This window comes from Protopterus annectens, chromosome 1.part2, assembly GCF_019279795.1.
Source record: "Protopterus annectens isolate FY-2018-M chromosome 1.part2, PAN1.0, whole genome shotgun sequence".
NCBI lineage: Eukaryota > Metazoa > Chordata > Ceratodontiformes > Protopteridae > Protopterus > Protopterus annectens.
The window spans coordinates 832,701,905-832,721,778 of NC_056727.1; the positions used below are offsets into that span (position 1 = coordinate 832,701,905).

Genomic DNA, 19,874 nt, shown 5'->3' on the forward strand with positions numbered 1-19,874 from the left:
TCACATTTAGATCAAGAGAGGTCATTATGACCCTCTACTCATCACTCATCAGGCCCATAATTGAATACAATGCCCCATTTGGGATGTACCTTACCCGACACCTGTAGCAACTGGAAAGACCCCAAAAGTACCTCACCAAGAGGATCAAGGGACTCAAACAGATGCCCTATGCAGTTAGGCTAAAGAAACTCCAGCTCTACTCAGTTGCTTACCACCTACTCAGAGGCAATCTGTGCCTGACGTATAAAGCCATGTCCAACCCAGAATTAATGGACATGCTCCACCTCAGGAAATCCAAATCCCTTAGAACTACACGCTCCAGGGACTTAAACCTCAGCACAAAAATAAATAGGACATGCTGGAGGGACAGATTCATATCCCAGAGGCTCCCCTCACTCTGGAACAAAATCCCAATCCATGTTAGGCAGAGCCGCACAATGACCCTCTTCAAGAGAAATCTTGACGAGTGGATGGGAGATCGTAGGTTTACCCCTGGGATCACTTCTGTGTCCCTACTAGACAGAGGCACAGTAAACTAACGTTAAAAGGGCTATCTTCTGTGACCAACTATACAGAGGCAGTCAACTAATCTAAAAGGGTGGCGAAAGCCAAACACACTCTGGCTAGGCTTATAAATGCCCTAGGGCAGATAGCCTAGTATCAACCTATGAACCTATAAGTATTTTAAAAGCATTCCTTGTTCTTTGTGTGATCATAATGCACTAAGTATTAACATATTAATAAATACAAGGGAATTTCAGATTATTTATAGAATCCTGGTATATATGATGACATTATTACCTTAAGAAACAAAATGAGATTTTTTTTTATCTTTTAATGATAATGTTTAAGTTAGTAAAGTCAGACTACCGGACTCCTTAAAAAGCATATTAAAGACAGAATGGGAAGATGGGCTAGTAATAAAATGAAAGAGTAGGATAAAGACTGGTTAGAAACACAAGATGAAATATACAAAGTGAGATGTGAACAACAAAGAAATTAGACAATACTGAAATCATTAAAAAAGTAATGACAAAATACCAAACAGTTTTAATAAGTGGAGATAAATAGAAAAAATAAAATTGCATAGTTATGCAATAACTTCAAACAAATCTACACAGATTAGCTAAAAAGGTAAGATGGTAAACAAAAAGGCACAAATCAATAACATCTGAAATCCTCACACTAATAAGCTTACTTCAGACATGGAGGAAATGAGCAATATTTTTTTAAAAATTCGGTGAAGATCTTAATAAAGATAAAAATATTAATTCTGATGATTACAAAATTGAGAAGTATTTAAAGAAAAATGCTACTTATAAACATAATGATCAACAAATATTTCTGCTGAATAAGCCTATTACCCTAACAGAAGTTAAAGAAGCTTTAAGAAAAGGGAAAATGGTAAAGCTCCGGGGTTAGATTGTTTAAGCATGGAATTATATACTCTGCTACCATTTTCAGGATAATTCAGAGTGACAAACTAATTCCTTCCTTGTGGAAATTTTCTATAATCTCACCTAAACTTAAAACAAGGAAATGATAAATTAGTTTCCTCATATAGACCCATTTCATTATTAAATGTTAACTATAAATTATTTACTTCAATTTTCAATACAAAATTAAGAGACATATCAGATAAATTAATTGACAAAGAGCAAGCAGGATTTATAGTCAACAGATCAAAGTATTCAATCAAAGAAACAGATGAGGAAATTGAAATGTCAAGAAGTATCGCTGCTGAAACTTAATAAAACTGTAACTTACTTGTTAAATCAATTACTAGATACTAAATTTAAGGACAAATACAGATACAATTGGGAAGAAAAAGAACTAAAATATTTAGAGAAAAAAAATCTATCAAGATGTCAGTAAGATTGCTAATGTTGTTGTTGTTGTGTCTTTCGGCTTATCCCGGTTAGGGGTCGCCACAGTGGAACTCCGGTCCGCTAATGTTTGGTAGTGGATTTGTTACGTGCCAAGTTACCAGCCCTGACGCACAACCTTCAACGAAGGCACGCCCATTCACACATGCCTCCACACAGAAGACGCTCTAGCTGAGAACTGAACGCAACAACATCTTGCTGTGAGGCAACAACACTACCGCAGCATAAGATTGCTAATAATTTTGAAAAAATAATTGAATAAGTGTTACTTCTTATTAAAAAATGTAATGACTTTTTAGGTTTTGAGGCTAGGCTAGTTCTTATTTTCTACATATATATATATATATATATATATATATATATATATATATATATATATATTTTATAGAGATAGAAATTTTTATACATATACATCTACACACACACGCGCACACATACACACACATACATATGTATATATATGTATATATATATATATATATATATATATATATATATATATATATATATATATATAATTCAACAGCTTTAATACCTGACAAAGAAAAACAAAGAAAATAGAAAATGTTAACTTCATTCTTATGGAACCCTAAAAAGTGGAGAACTGCTTATAGAAATTATATAAAACTATGGGAGTATGGTGGCATTAGCGTCCCAGAAGTAGAATCTTATTCTATTACTGCAAATTGTAACTCTATTATTCTCTGGATAGACTCGATCTACACTAGCAGATGGAAAAAAAAAATATTCAGGACCAGATTATACTAAATTCTTATAAAAGTTTATCAAATATGATAAATTAAAAAAATGTAACAATCCTTTCATCTGGTTAATAAAATTTACCTTAGAAGGAAATTAATTTCAATCTTTAAATTCTGCATATGAAATCAAATCTTAAAGCCGTTAAGAAACACGTTTTTATAACTCCATTAATGTCAAAATAGAAATGTGCTTTCCAACTGCACACACCTCTAGATTTATGGAAACTCAGAACAAAGTTAAAAATTAATGTATTCAAAAAGGGATGGATTAGTATTATGGTTAGAACATTTAATGAAAGATAAGTTGGGATGAATCTGTTAACCAGTTAATATTATCCATCAGTAAGAAATTAAATGAATTATTAGATAATATGAGTGAAGAGGAACACTATTCCCCCATTATATGAATATATGAATACTACCACTGAAGGTAAACCGACCTACAAAGGAAGCTTGTCAGAGTTTTATAAGTTAATTGTAAATAATAATTTTGATACAAAATTCTGGAACTTTTTAGATGTATTAGATTGACAGACTCAACAGGTGGTAAGAATAAAACACTGTTACTTAAAACAGTTTGTCAAACTTCTTCAAGTTTATACTGGAAAGTTTTTATGTGGAAATATATTAAATAGAGTGTTACTTCCTATAAAATCTCTAAGTTTAGTGAAGTGACTTCTGCACTAGGTTGGAGATGTAGTAAAGTTGTAAAACTAACTGGACGCACATGTTTATGCACTGTGAAAAATATTGGGAAGAGATAAATATTTTAAGGAGTTAAGGTCTGATAATTGTTCTTTAACAAGATCAATAATACTAATGAATGTTCCACTTCCTTTATCTGTAAAAGCCAAACAAAAAATGTCTTCCGTTTACTGGTAGTAGTTAGACAAGTTATTAATGGAAATCGAACTCAGTTCCCACATTCAAAGAATTTTTAAATTTAACAGCAGAACTGCGGTGGTGGTGCTGCGGTAGCATTGTCGCCTCACAGTAAGACGTTGTCCTGTTCGATTCTCAGCTAGAGCGTCTCCTGTATGGAGACATGCGTGAATGGGCGTACCTTCGTTGAAGGTTGTGCATCAGGGCCAGCAACTCGGCACGTAAAAATCTACTACCAAGCATTAACGGACCGGAGTTCCGCTGTGGCGACCCCTAACCGGGAAAAGCCAAAAGACACAACAACAACTATGTAAAACTGAAAAAGATGTGAACAGAATAAGATCTATACATCATAAGACTTTTAGTGGATGGGATACCCATGAAATGTTTCTACTGAAATACCAAGACTCAGATTTGAAATTGTATAACATTACCTAGATGACTCAATGTATTTCTAATATTGTATAACAGAATCAATCAGAAGAGGTCAGAAAGTATTGAGATCAGAGATTAGATAAGAAACTCACAAAAAATTATTTGTATTTGTAATATGTATTCCTAATACTACATAACAGAATCACTCAGAAGAGGTCAGAAAGTATTGAGAACAGAGATTAGATAAGAAACTCACAAAAAAATGGGAGGACATACTGGCTCCCAAGTATGCAACAACATCTAGAAGATTTTTGCATGGAAGTATTTGGCATAGATACATTTATACCCCAAGCAGACTTGAAATAATTTTTCCCCAGGTAAATGGCAAATTTTGGAGGTGTAATGGTGAAGAAAGATGTATGTGGAAATAGGTCTATATTGATTTGCCAAAAGATTTTTTTCAGCGAACACCATTCCATCGACCCCTCTTCAGCAGAATTCACTTCCACGACTCATGGAATTTACTAAGGGCAAGGGAGTAGTTAGCCAACTACACAACTTAGCCCTTTTCCCCACTGTAGTGTGATCTCGGAGTTGATATACATATATATATATATATATATATATATATATATATATATATATAGTTAGGAGGAGTATGGGGGGCAAGGCCCCCCCCACTTGGGTGGGTTTGATTTTGTTAGTTGTAGGTTCCGTTGTGCTGTGGGGCAACTGTTTCCTTGCCCTTGGTAAATTCCACAAATTGCGAAAGTCAATTGCTCTGAATAGGGATCGATGGAATGGTGTTCTCTGAAAAAAACTTTGGCGAATTAATATAGACCCCCTGGAAGAATATGTTCTCAGGCTGTAATGAGATGGCAAAGTTTGACAATTCCCTGCAGAGTACTCTGTCAGGAATACTGAGTGAGTAAATTAGTGTAACTAAGGATTTTTTTTGAGCTGGAATTCAGGATCTGAATTGCATCAACATAGTGAGGCCTTGTTAAGTTTAATTATGGTGACTGCCAAAAAAACAAATATAAAATGGAAATCAAAACCAGGAAGGGGGATCCTTGGAAAAGGGTATGAGTAAATTACATGGGAAAAAAGTGGAAATTGGAAGAGGAACCAGGTTTAAGAGACATCAAGAACTGAACAATTTATGTAGTGTTGCTTTCATTATAGACTATACAATAATATATCTGATGTATTATGTTTGTAGAGGTGAACTTGTTAATATGGTTTGATTACTTCTATAAAAAATTGCATATGTCACAAATGATAATTCAATAAACTGTTAAAAAATCAGGACAGTTGAGAGTTATCTCAACAGCTCTAGTTGCTTTCTGCATTAAAATACAGGATACCTCTCAACTGTCCCTGATTTTGACACAAATTTTAGCTCTGTCCCTTTTAATCCCTGATAAAATTGGTGACTTTGGAAACATGGTGGTAAGTTACAGTTAATAAATAATGACAAAACACAGACTTCTTTTACTTCAGAATATATATATATATATATATATATATATATATATATATATATATATATATATATATATATATATATATATATATATATATATATATATATATTACACACACATACATATATATATATATAGACACACACACACACACACACATACATACATATATATATATATATTACACACACATATATATATATATATATATATATATATATATATATATATATATACACACACACACACACACACACATATATATGATATATATAAATTCATATCACATCATCTTATTTGGGTAACATCTCAAGTTAACAGCAACGATACTTTAAAGTGTCCTCAATTATTTCAGACTGTTCCTATTTCAGGATTTGTCCCTGATTCTGTTCACATATGGGCTTTGCATTACATTACCCCACTGTGATTTTTGTGCAGGAATGGGTCGTGGCCAAAATGATTGGCAGGGCAAGCCCTTGTGACGTTTGCATGGAAAACATGTCCGAGTGACAAGCCATGCAGAGTATTCAGTGACATGGTGAATATTCAGTCTCTGACCATTTTTAACACATGCTTCATGCTTATATTATGGTATCTTTAATTATAATTTTATGCAGTAACTGCTTTTGCAGGGGGTCAAGCCCCCCTGCAACCCGCACTTCGCATGTCTGCTCTCCATACAAACTAAACAATCAGTGTTAAGCAAACTATCATTTTAGAACTGCATTTTCAAACAAAACATTAACAAGTCTATTTAGTTTTTAATAAGGAAATTAAAAACTGCAGCAAAACGATACATGTGCTCCGTCTTGCAGGGTTATTTCAAAAGGTAACCCCCCCCCCCCAAGATGCACGGACTATTAAACAAGATTAAACATTAAATTAAAACAAGCAATTGGTCAAAAATGAGCGATATTGTACTTGGAGGCCTCACCTTGCATTTTGTGCAGAAGTGGGCGTGTCACGAATTGATGGGCAGGTCTGCATATGTAATGAGCCATGACTGACTTGGCATTCTAATCAGCTGGTGAGAAGCAAATTAAATGCCTTTGGGAATAACTTTTATGGGAGGTACAAAAAGAAGCGCAGAAGTAGTAAACCTGTCCTTGCAGTATTGCTGAAGTGTTGTCCTTTACAGAAATATCAAGTTCATAACTTTACTATTTGGAGTTTTTACAAGTTTTTTTCTCAATTTGTATGCAGAAAACAAAGAGCTCTTTTTCCAAGTGGCTGGCAGTGCTTTGGCATCTAAGTCACCTCAGTAGGAATGTCACCACAGTAGGACACTTAATTTTCCAGACTAAATTCATTCAGTCATATTTGCCGAGCTGAAAGACATATTTTTCATATGTAGCAGTATGCAAGATGTTCTAGTGTTGCTAATGTTTCTTGGGGAAAGTTTCTTCAGTTTTCTTTGTCGCAAAAATAGTATGGTGCAACTGCTACCAGAATGTAAATCATTCCAGTTGCGTGTGTATTACAACTTTTGCATTTGCTGTGGTAGAAAAATATGTTTTATTGCAGTGTTTTTTAATGGCTAGCTAGGTTTTGTAATTTAATTACATTTTGTGACAAAGGATTAGGTTGTCTTTTACCATATACACACATTGAACTGTAACACAGTTAAATGTTTTCATTTGGTTAACTTATAATCTTTGGTGTGGTCTGTATTTTCCTTAATAGCACTAGTATGCTGTAAAGATCCTTCCATTGGCGATCTTAATATTTGTAAGTATTTCTGTGTAGTTCACTTTGCCTTTTTCATTGCAAAATTCATCTTGATTGGAGCTTTTGAATGACCTTTAAGGTAGTGATCCGTGTAAAGTGATGTTAGGTTTGAAAGTTATTGTGTAAAATAGACATATGCTAGTGTCGCTATTGAGGGAATGCATATTCATTAGTGCCCGATTATAAAATAGCACGGGGACGGGTTTTGGGTGGGGCTTGCTACTGCGCATCTGGTGAGGCCCTCAAGTACAATATCGCCAGTAAAAAATGCATTCCTTTTGTGAAGTTATCCACTCTTTTTCCCTAAAACCTTCATTATGTAATAGCAATATCTGACATGTGGTACTGGTTACCCCACAGTCAGCACTATACCCCATCCAGGAAGTTTTAAGTTTTTCAAATGAAATACCAAACCTCTCTGTGCAAACTCAGGCATAAAGACCTAGGATACTTGTTCACAACAGGGATCCTGAAAACCTAGCAGGTCTTAATTCCAACATTCAGAAAAGTAACAAAAACAGTTCAAATGTCAACACCGAACTACTGTCAAGTCTATCCTGTTTAAGCTAATTACCTTTATAACCCAACTAAAAAGGCAAACACCTGATCTTAAGAAATGATCATGTTATCTGGTGAAATTTCACAAAGCAGGAAAAACGCATTTAACGGTATTTCATTCATTTAAAAACTCGTATGAAATAAACATACACAAATTCACCGTGTTTATAAAAAAAGCAATTCACCCTAAATCAAAGGGATGAAAAATCAACATGTAACTGATCTGAGTTTTTACTGGGTAAATTATTTAGTCTAAGATTTAATATATAAGGGAGAAAAGGCTTTATACTGAAATAATTACAATGTTTAGCATTCTGATTTTTCTGATGATGGTCTTCCGATATTTATTCAAAGCACTTCTAAAAGTAAACATTATGCACAGAGTGCTGGGCAGGTTTTGGGCGGTCCTTGCTACTGCGCATCTGGTGGAGTAATGCTCTAATACAAAACCCAGACATGTGCCTATTTAGTTGCGAGCTAAGAAATGTTTATTCCAAACATGGTCAAAGAAGATCAACCAAAACACGGTCGTACTATACTTTATTATACCATGACCCCCCCCCCCATTAATATTCCAAAACGTGCACGCTGATTGGCCAGCGTGCACGTTGTAAATAGACTTATACTAATGGAAAAAGGTCCGGTCGCCCGGACTTTTTCCATTAGTATAAGTCTCTTTTAAAACACTGTCTCACTATGTTAAAAGAGTTTAACATAGCGACACAGGATTAAAAAAAGCAACGGAGATCTCCGTTGCTTTTTTTTAAAGCTGTCTCGCTATGTTAAACTCCTTTAACATAGCGACACAGTGTGTAAAAAGCAACGGAGATCTTGCTTTCTCCGTTGCTTTTTTTTTAAACCTGTCTCGCTATGTTAAATGGGTTTAACATAGCGAGACAGCTTTAAAATAAGCAACGGAGATCTCTATACATTCTAACAGTTACATTCAACGGAGATCTCCATTGCTTATTTTAAAGCTGTCTCGCTATGTTAAACCCATTTAACATAGCAGACAGGTTTAAAAAAGCAACGGAGAAAGCAAGATCTCCGTGCTAAGCTATGTTAGCTATGTTAAATGGGTTTAACATAGCGAGACAGCTTTAAAATAAGCAACGGAGATCTCCGTTGCTTATTTTAAAGTTGTCTCGCTATGTTAAACCCATTTAACATAGCGAAACAGTAAAAAGCAACGGAGATCTTGCTTTCTCCGTTGCTTTTGGCCACAGCTCTGATGTACTGCGTAGGCATGCGCAGTACATCAGAACTGCCGCGGATACCAGACAGCTGTGGAAGGGCAGCAAAGAGGCATTATACAATGCCATTATTTAAGAAAAGTAATTATTTCTTTTCTTAAATAATGTCATAGTATAATAGCAATAACCCACTTCTGGGTGTGGGTAATGCGGGATTTACCCATGGTTGTCTTTGTTTGGTCCCTCGGGCGACCAAACCACGCCAACCGTGGGTAAATCCCGCATTACCCACACCCAGGCGTGGGTTATTGCTATAATAATACCTCCACCGAAGTTGGCGCATTCGCAGGTTAACTGACAGGCAATGAAAGTGTGACTTCATTGATGGACGGACTGCAAGTCTAAGATGCCACTGCTTCACTCTGGCAGTCAGTGTGGCAATCAAATCTTCTTCTTTCGGCTTTCCCGGTTAGGGGTCGCCACAGCGGATCACCTGTCCGCTCACGATTGGCAGTGTAGTTTTACAGTGTCGAGTTGCCAGCCCGGCGCCCAACCTTTCACAGAAGGCACACACTCATACCTAGGGCCAACTTAGAGTGTCCAATCCACCTAGAGCATGTCTTTAGGATCTGGGAGGAAACTGGAGCACCCAGAGGAAACCCACACGACCACAGGGAGGAGATGCAGACTCCGCACAGAAGGCACCCCAGCCAAGGATCGAACCGGAGAACCTCTTGCTGTGAGGCAGCAATGCTAACCACTGCACCACCATGGCAGTGTAGCAATCAATAACAATATAAATATAAGAATTTCTACTATTTTGTGAACATAACAGCATTTACTGTAGTCAACACAACGTAAACTGTTTTTTTTTTTTTTTTATTACTGCAAAACGCCTCGTTAAAGTCACTGGCGATATATCCGTCTGGAACAGTATTACAGATGTTTGAGCATATCACTCTAATACCAAATATATCAATGTATATCATATTCTCATCGTAACTCTTAAAGCCTTTCTGACCCAAAATATCTATTTCAGTAACCATACAACACCGAAATACACTCGCAGTGCAGTAAGTTACTGTCAACCCGAAATGCAGCATCTAGTTATTAATATAAAAAACTACAAAAAAGGCAAATAAACATACGGACCCTACCGGATTTGAGACCATTTGACAAGGGTTATCTAATGACATTTCTTCAGCGTCGTATGCAACTAAACCTACACGTTCAACCACTAAACTTCAGCTGTTTTCAATCGCTTATAAGTTTCACTTTCACAGCATTAATGTAATTACTGCAAGCGTACGAAGAGTATTTATTATTTTAGCCAATCAAATCATTATGAAACGTCAGGCGCTTTTCATCTGCGTCAGAAAACGGACGTTTCTGTTTCGTACGTGAGTTTCGTTGTGTAACTAGGGTTATTTTCTTGTTTTTTGTGTGTTCGTTTTTGTTAACTTCCTTATTTATTCTGTCACACTTCGCGCTACAGCTCTCAACCTTTCATCCCCGAAATATAGAATACTGTCTCTCGTTAATGTGGAGCAAATGGGCCAAACGTGGAACACATGTGAACTGTTTAATAACAATTTCAACCATGACGCTCACAAGATGGTAAATGTGTCACTTTTACATATTAAACATTTTTGATGTAGTAACATGATTCAGTACCATTTACTTCAAAAAAAAAAAAAAACTTTGTGTGTGCCAGACCCTGTCAATGTGGAATAGCGAGGAATGTGGACGAGGACAGCTCCCAATAAAAACATTCCACATGAGATGCATTTAAAAGAGGTATGGTTTACGCAGCTGATGTTAACAGAAATATACACAAGCCTATAAACTATTAGCTGGGAGATTGCAGACACTTTATATGTAAGTTGTTAATAATAGGCTTTCAGAAGGGTTTACATACATAGACAGGTAATGTGGGATAGGGTAGGAAGAGGGTTAAGGGTCCACTCCATACAAATCCAGCCTCAATCCTTTTTCCCATTTTGTACATGGGGTCAGTATGTTACTTCAGCTGTGACAATTCTCTCGAGACAAGGTTTACACCCTCGGGTGGCTAGCCATGCCACGGTAGTTCATTCATATCATGAGCTCACACACTGTCACTGCCAATTTAGAGTGTCCAATCCACCTACGACATGTCGTTAAAATGTATGAGAAAACTGGAGCACTTGCAGGGTTTCCACGTGACCGCAGGGAAGAAGACATGCAGACTCTGCACAGAAGGCTCCCCAGCAGAGAGCTGAATCGGAGAACCTCTTCCTGTAAGGCAACAGCACTAACTGCTGCCCCACCACGACCATCCCATACAGATGCGCTGGTGTTAGCATTTTGGGGGCCTCAAGCAAATATCAAGTTTGGGGCCCCCTAGGCACTTCCTGTTTAAGTATCACCCTGTTACTGCCACCCCTTCTAAGCACCCCTTTAGTTCATGCTGCAAACTTTTAGGAGTAGTTTGCATTATCTGACCTGTAGTTACAATGCTCTATATTGCAACAAGTCTGTGTTGGCTCATCTCACAAAGGGGCATTTACAGTTACTGACATTTAGTTGCAATAATGATACATTACAACAACTCTATGTACAGGTCTGGACTTAGGTGAAATGGAGCCATAGGCCTACTGTTTCAGCCCCCCCCCCCCACCACACACACACACCATCTAGTCATCTCCTATGTTTCCTCCCATATTGGGCTCCCCAAACCATGCACATTACTTTTTTCCTTTGTTTTCTCACATTTGCTTTACTCTTCAGCTTTTTCAAAAGCTGTAACTTTTTATATGCTCTGAACTGCATTTTCATTTTTTTTATTTTCTTTTTACACAGCCTTTTCATTAATGATGGCTTGAACAGAAATTTTGATTAAGGTAATTGTGAGGAAAGTGAAAAAAATAATGAGTACAGTAATGTACTCTACTTTGTTGCTCCTAGACAGTATACCGCCCCATACATAAGCTGTAATAACTGTTGTACACCTCTGAGGTCTGTGAGAAAAGTAAAAGAAACAATGACCACACTGTTCTCAGCCCAAGCACAAGCTATAATGACCTCCTGTGCACACCACTAAAGTTTGACTGTGATGAAAATTAAAGATGTAATAACCATTCAATCTCCGCCCCATATAACCTACAGCAACTTTCTGTAAACACACACATATCTAAGCAGGGCTGGTTTTAGAATGGGTGGGGTTGAGAGCAGAGGTCATTATCATCTTTATCCTAACAGGGTCATATCACAGCCCTGTTCAGGTTAAAGATTATAATTAGACAATTAATACATTTCTTCTCCAAACAGCAACAGCTTCTGTGAGGCCCCCACACAGTCAAGGATGATTAAGGGAGTCCCCTGAATCCATTTATATAGTCTGGGAAGTGAGGGTTATGAAGATATGTGAAGGCTGCCAGAAACGCCATGATAGAATTTTGTAGATAATTCTATGTCATTGTAAATTTGAATATAAACCACAGGCTTATCCTCTTAAATGTAAGAAAACTGTGTTAAATGTTGCACTTCAAAAATGTAACCATAGTGCACTCTGCTGGAAGAAAGCTGATAAGTCAAGCATTGTATGACTGTTTGATCTCAAAGCTGGGAGACATAATATCTGGACTGAGGAATTCCTTCTATTGTTTTGAGACCAGGGTTAATTGCTAGATTTTACATATATGTCTTTTATTTCTGTGGTTTTCTGGCCAGGTGCAAGATCAAAAAAATGTTAAAACTCTGAGTTTCTGTTAGCCTGGGAACCAACGAAGAATGATGTAATCTAAAATGAGTCAACAGTGATGTATTACCAATTTAAGAGATCTCAGAGAGGAAGAGAGAGCATTTTGGATTTTATCTGAAGCACATCCACTCACCAGTACTCTACCTTTGCTCTATATGTAGGTTTATTTATAACTGTGATTGCTCTTAGAGTTACATCGGAATTTAGTTAGACCACAAAGAAAAGGCAAAATTGTAGAAAATCACAAACTAGTATCCAAGTACTGAGCAAAACAGCATTTATTATTCCTCTGACATCTCGGCTGATGCCTTCAGAGGAGAATACTGAGCATACATCACATTCCATAGTTCTAATACATTCATTAATCCAATTATTCAGTTACATACAAAACTATCTACATTCATTCCTTGTGGTGCCAAAGTATCAAATTTTAAATATAAATTGCTTCCTTATACAGTAAAACATTTTTAATATTCGTATACAAATAATTATCTATAACTTTGTGGAAAAATACTGAAGTTCAACATATTTTGTATTCTGTATATAAAGGGTTAAGCAGAAAAATGTTTACTGGCATGCAAACTGAAATGTTCTGGAAAATGTTAATCACTGAGGAATGCAGAAGTTAATCTTAAACTGCTGATAAAAAAGTTAATGGTGCAAAAATAACTGTGGTACTGGCTGGTAAAAACAAGTAATCAAACTATCACTTCTAATGAATGTTCTGTGTGCTATGTGTATGCACGTGCAGGAGGGTCTATATAAGCAGAACTCAAAGTACAAGTAGCCAGACTGCTGGCATACTACTATCATGTAGCAGGTCTCCATGCATGTAAAATAAAGCTGTTTTACTTGCTTACAAAAACTTGGTGTGATTCTTCCAGAATATGTTAGAAGAGTAAAATCTTTCGACATAACTGGCGCCCAACGTTAGGGCGGCCCCTGCACGGCAGTATCCACCTTACCTTTTGGACCAAGGGTTTCACTGCATATGCAAAACGTTTTTGTCTATCCTGCGTAGTATGTGCAAAATACCATGGGGGAGGGGTCAGAGTTGCCCCAGCATCATTTCCAACACCCCCTATCCATTTCATACAATATGTATGGACTTCATCGAATTGACCCCGGCACAGCTAAAGAAGTTTGTGTTAGTGATAGTAGATGCATTTACTAAGTGGGTTGGGGCCTTTCCGGTGACACATCCGGATGCTCAAACAGTGGCTAAAATTTTGGTCAATCACATCGTCCCGCACTTTGGACTTCCTACACGCATCTACTCTGACAACGGCACGCATTTTGTCAATCAGATCATTCAGAAACTGTCTACAGTTTTCCAAATTAAACTGAAACACCATTGTGCCTACCACCCACAGTCAGCAGGGTTGGTGAAACGCCACAACGGCATTCTAAAAGGCAAGTTAAGAAAACTCATGGCCGAGACACATCAGTCTTGGATTACCTGTCTACCTCTAGCCCTCCTTTCCATGTGGACAACTCCCACCTCAAAAGGAGTCACCCCATTTGAGTTATTGTATGGGAGACCTTATTACTTGCCGCAGAGGCAAAACTTGTTGCCTGCAGAACGTGAGGGGGGTGAGGAGATAGCAGAGTACATGAGGAAAATGCTGACCAATACTAACAGCTGTTTAACGAATGATTATTTTTCAGGTTCAAGAGACGACAAAATCACGGAAGTCATCGCAACTCCAACGGCAGTTCAGATTAAAGAAAGGTCCTCATGGATCCACCTAACGCATTGTAAAATTGTAAAACATTTTAAGTTAGATAAAAACTTGAATTCCCCTGAGGAACAAACAGACAGCAGTAACCATGAAGGACAATAATGAGAATAAGAGAAAATGGTTCTATTGCAATATTTTATTGTTTATTACTATTGTGATTGTAATATTTCTGTTTTGGCCATTTCTGTTTTTTAATGAAGCTAGCCATTCAAAAAGAGACAAACACACCAGCTGGCATCCAAACTTTAATACATATCAAGCGATTAAATATGCATATGCATCTTCAATGAATGTCTCAAATTGTTGGGTATGTACTGCAATACCTACTGTACATAGTGGCTTAATGTTAGGGACAGCCCCTCTGGGAACAAATGATACTTGGAATAATTTGTTGTTTGAAACCACAGAAGTACCACTGAGAGACAAGGTGGCGCTGCCTCTTCTGGGGTGCCAAAATGGAACATTGTGTTTTCAAAAGACTGGAAAAGTTAAGGTGGGGCTGAGCCAATGTAATTTGACAATAGTTCATAATTGTACCTTAGAAGGGCAGTGTGAGACCAAGTTTGGAGCTATAAAAAAAGACATCAATGTAAATGATACTAGTTTTGTTGAAAAAATGCTGTACGTATATGGCCTGTTATTTAAGGGGCTAAAGCCAAATGGGAGTTATGAATTTCCAACCAATATCACCATCAAAACGAATGATTGTTATTTTATTTGTGGTAGGAAAGCATATAAATGGTTACCATATGGCTGGTCAGGAAGTTGTTTTTTGGGATATCTGATACCAGCTATCAGACACGTAAATGCATTACCTCAAGGTAAAATATGAAATGCACGTTCTCTTAATAAACCTATTAATCCCGTAGGTAACATTGATGCGTCATGGATTTATCACCATGACTTGGCGCACGTCAGCAGCAAAGGACTCTCACATATGGACCTAGGCGATGATGTAATTGCTTGGGCTGGTATTTTGCCAGCGTATGGGACAGTAAAATCCATCTGGGAACTGAGAAAACTGTCAAAACTGTTAGAGACTCTGAGTAATGCGACATTTTCAGCGCTAGAATTGGTGACGGATGAATTAACGGCGATGAGAACAGTAGTGTTGCAGAACCGTATGGCTCTCGATTTCACCCTAGCGGCGAAAGGAGGTACTTGCGCTCTCATACACGAGGAGTGCTGCTCGTTCATTCCTGATAATGAGCATGAAATTCAGAGTCATCTTGAAATAATTCAACAAGTCTCTGAACTGACTAAACCTGGTCCAAACCCCTTGACTGACTTTTTCCAAAACCTGTTTGGAAACTGGGGTTCTGTGTTGATGAACATTTTAATTACTGTATGTGTTGGTGCAGTCATATTTTTGCTGCTTGGCTGCTGTTGCATACCATGTATCAAAATGATAATATCGAAGGTTATCTCTGCCAATGCTACAAAAGCATATTTTTCTGATTATGAGAAGGTATAAAACGTATCTGGGATTGTGTAAAATAAACAGTATACAAAATGTTGTAAGGGGGGAAATGTGGAAAAATACTGAAGTTCAACATATTTTGTATTCTGTATATAAAGGGTTAAGCAGAAAAATGTTCACTGCGTGCAAACTGAAATGTTCTGGAAAATGTTAATCACTGAGGAATGCAGAAGTTAATCTTAAACTGCTGATAAAAAAGTTAATGGTGCAAAAATAACTGTGGTACTGGCTGGTAAAAACAAGTAATCAAACTATCACTTCTAATGAATGTTCTGTGTGCTACGTGTATGTACGTGCAGGAGGGTCTATTTAAGCAGAACTCAAAGTACAAGTAGCCAGACTGCTGGCATACTACTATCATGTAGCAGGTCTCCATGCATGTAAAATAAAGCTGTTTTACTTGCTTACAAAAACTTGGTGTGATTCTTCCAGAATATGTTAGAAGAGTAAAATCTTTCGACAAACTTTCTCTAATATCATACCTAATAATCCCTTTTTGACTGACTTTGATGTGCATAATAAAAATGTTCTGCTACTGAGCTAGCCATATTAACATTTTCAATGTCTGTAATGTGTTCCAATAATCTAATTTTAAAAGGCCTTTTCATTTCACCAATGTAAAATTTATTACAGGGGCACTTAAGCACATATATAATGCCCTCCGTATCAAATCTAAAAGTTCCTTTATTATCAAATTTTCTCCCATTTATACTGTCAAAGCATGTAACTATATGCTTACAGGCTTTAAATTTACCACAGGTTTCAGTACCAAATCTTTTAGGTGTATCATAAAGTTTAAGTTCTAGTTTAACCAACCTACCTTTAACTAAAAAATGTTTATGATAATTGTAAATTTTCTGGTAACCAGTCTTTTACTTCCTTAGTTTTTTTTTTAGAAAATTCCAGTAATATTTAACCATTGCAACCACCTCATCACTAAAAACACTATACAGTGTAATAAAATAGATTTCTAAACTATTTCTTCTCATGTTACTATCATAGTTTATCATTTCTCTATTTCCTTTATATCACTGTGTATCAGTTTGATTCATTTTATGAGAAGCTTTATCTATTACTTGCTGGCTATATCCTCTAGAGTAGAACATATTATAATTTTTTTTGAGTTTCCTGTTGTAATTCTTGTATATCATTACATAATCTCTGTAACTTAATAAACTCACCAATTGTAAGTGCAGCTATAGTATGGGGAGGGTGGCAACTAGTAGCCTTAAGATATTTAACTTCATCTTCAAATTTTCTATGTATCCTAGTATGTAAATATCCTTTAGATACATCTACCTCCACATCTAAAAATGATACCTATTCCAATTTGTATACCTTCAAATTTAAGATTAAATCTATTAATATGCAACTCAGATATAAAGTCATCAATTTTTGTTTCCCCTCCTTCACAGAGGAAAATCAAATCATCTATAAATCTACTATAATTTTTAACATGTTGATGAAAAAATGAAGTTTTGTAGATATATTCTTGTTCAAACAAACCCATGCTTAAATTGGCATATGAGGGACAAAGGCCGTCCCCATCGCTGTGCCTTGTTTCTGTCTAAATAATTCACCTCTAAATTCAAAAAAAATTTTGTGAGGCAAAAATGTAACATTTCTACTATGTACTATATACAGAGATGTATTACCAATTTAAGAGATCTCAGAGAGAAAGAGAGAGCATTTTGAATTTTATCTGAAGAACATCCACTCAACCTTTGCTCTATATGTAAGTTTATTTATAACTGTGATTGCTCTTAGAGTTACATAGGAATTTAGACAGATTTAGTCTGGCAGTTTTCTATATTTATGTCAGACTATTCTACAATATTATTTTAAGCATTTCCTGTGATTTCTGAACTATTGACTAGCACTGTGTTGAATTGAGAAGATTTGTCTTGTGTTTTTATTATTTTTTATTAAATATTTTTAAACATTTCAACTGTGGCTGTTTTGTGTAGAGATCATTTAAGCTGTAGATTGCATTGCATGTATATAGTGATACTGTACAAAGCCACTCCAATAAGCCTTTCTGTTCATCCACTTACTATTTGGATAATAATATTGCACAGTATAATTAGACACCCTTTGTTAAGGGCCTTTTTAGTAGCTGATAAGAGTAGTTGGTGGCAGTGATTACTACATTATAGCCTGGCAGGAGGGAGCATAGCTGGAGAACCTGTGCCAGCCTTCCCTAGGAGTGTCTGTGTGTTTGTATATAAAGTGTGTGTGTGTGTGTGTGTGAGTGTGTGTGTGTGTGTGTGTGTGTGTGTGTGTGTGTGTGTGTGTGTGTGTGTGTGTGTGTGTGTGTGAGTGTGTGTGTGTGTGGGGGGGGCAGCTACTTGGGCAGGGACACGAAGCACTGGTTGGACAGAGAGGGCACTGGAGGCTTTGGCTTGAATACCCGAATGAGATTTGTACCCTATAGCTGTGCCAGTAGAGAGTCTTATTGGGGATCTGGAAGGTAAGTAAGGGAGAAACCAGCCCCAAAATGACTGTGATTTCTGTGTGCTTTTATGGGAAATTGTACTTTACTGTCTTTGTACTTGTTATCCCTCCCAGTGTGCTCACCCATCACTGGTGTTAGTGGTGAGGATTGAGGCTCCTTGATTACTGGGCCAGTGCGTGGGCATCACAGGGGTCACTGACCTTCAAGAATATCTAAGTGTCTGAATGTTTTGTGATATATTTTATGCCATACCTTTGAAAATGAAATATAGTTACTTGTTATCTGATTTTTTTTCTGCTACCCAGAAGAATAATGTACATGTCCTGGCATTACTTGGTGTGTGGACAGATAAAAATCAGTGACATTTTGTAGACACACAAAAGCATAAGCCATAACAATGCCAGTTCTGTACTTATGTACTTATTTCAGCAAATAACAATACATTGTACAACACTAGTACTGCCACACCAGATCAGTGACTGCTGTTTTAGCAGTCATCAAACAGCAGCAGGGTAAGACAATTGTATTTACCTCATTGAGGAGTAATACATACCTGTCACTGTCCCTGAATTCACAAAACTTCTCTGATGTCTCATAATTTAGCTCAGTCTTTCATAAAAAAATAATTTGCAGGTAAATCACTGAGGATTACAGACAGTTAATACATCCACACAAAGTTTTATATTTATTACTGTCTAAAAAATGCATGCTGATGCAAAAGGTGTTATTCTGTTATTTTTTTAAGTGAATTACAATAATATTTAGGACATGTTTCTTATTTTGAGACTTTATTCTGCAATTATTTATGGCACTGGCTGAATTCTTCAGCAAGTAAGTTGAGAGTTATAGTATCTGGTGTTCTGCCAGCATTTATAAAACTTCCAGAAAGAGAAAACCATTCCTGAAAACTGGAAGTATCATCTCTTCTTAAAATCCAGGGTTTGCACTGAGATAAGTCACTCTGGGCTGTTGGTCTCTCTAGTGCTTACCTTGCTCATGTTCATTATTAGCTTTATCCTATTACGGTCATATCACAGCCTTGTTCAGGTTAAAGAGCATAATCAGCAAATTAATGCATTTTTTTCCTCCTCATTTTTCCCCAACTAGCAACAGCTTTTGTTGGGCCCCCACACAGTCAAGGATGATTAAGACACCCCCCAACAGCCAGAGGTATTGCAGGTACCTAAAGATGGCTATATTGTTAGCTGTAGTGGAAAGAATGTCCACCAGCAGGGTTTAATTAAGCTAAGGGCACTATGTCAGTGGTAAAATATTTAATGGAGTTGTGAAGCCTTTTATTTGATAAAACACTGTTAATATGACCAGAGATGTCTTTGAATTTAAGAGTTATTACCCAGATGGTTTATTAAGTATACAAGACTGTTAAATTATCTTCTGTTTGTTTGACAGTCATGTTACAAAATATCAAGATAAGATAACTTGCTGTGGTTGGGGCCCCCAGGAACAGGGAGTCCACAATGACTGCAGGGTTTGCTGGTGACTAAAGCTGGCTATAATGCAAGTAAATGTTTAACAGTCGCAGTAGCTCAGTATACAGCACACTTGCCTTTAGTGTAGGAGGCTA

The 19,874-nt window shown here is 36.7% G+C and overlaps 2 protein-coding genes across 4 annotated transcripts in view; one reads left to right on the forward strand and one right to left on the reverse strand.

Annotated features, from left to right (window-relative positions):
* LGALS8 (galectin 8) overlaps positions 1-10,188 on the reverse strand; it is an 892,437-nt gene extending 882,249 nt beyond the window's left edge. For both annotated transcript variants that reach the window (XM_044059159.1, XM_044059152.1), the window contains exon 1: positions 10,028-10,188. In XM_044059159.1, coding sequence (XP_043915094.1) covers positions 10,028-10,066 — 39 coding nt within the window. In that variant the 5' untranslated portion in view covers positions 10,067-10,188. The remainder of the gene's footprint in view (positions 1-10,027) is intronic.
* A 92-nt stretch (positions 10,189-10,280) lies between these two features.
* RIOX1 (ribosomal oxygenase 1) overlaps positions 10,281-19,874 on the forward strand; it is a 1,390,763-nt gene continuing 1,381,169 nt past the window's right edge. The window contains exon 1 of one of the 2 annotated variants that reach the window (XM_044059130.1): positions 10,281-10,487. In XM_044059130.1, coding sequence (XP_043915065.1) covers positions 10,422-10,487 — 66 coding nt within the window. In that variant the 5' untranslated portion in view covers positions 10,281-10,421. Of the gene's footprint in view, positions 10,488-10,595; positions 10,668-19,874 lie in introns of those variants that run through there. The other variant, XM_044059139.1, reaches the window with a different exon arrangement.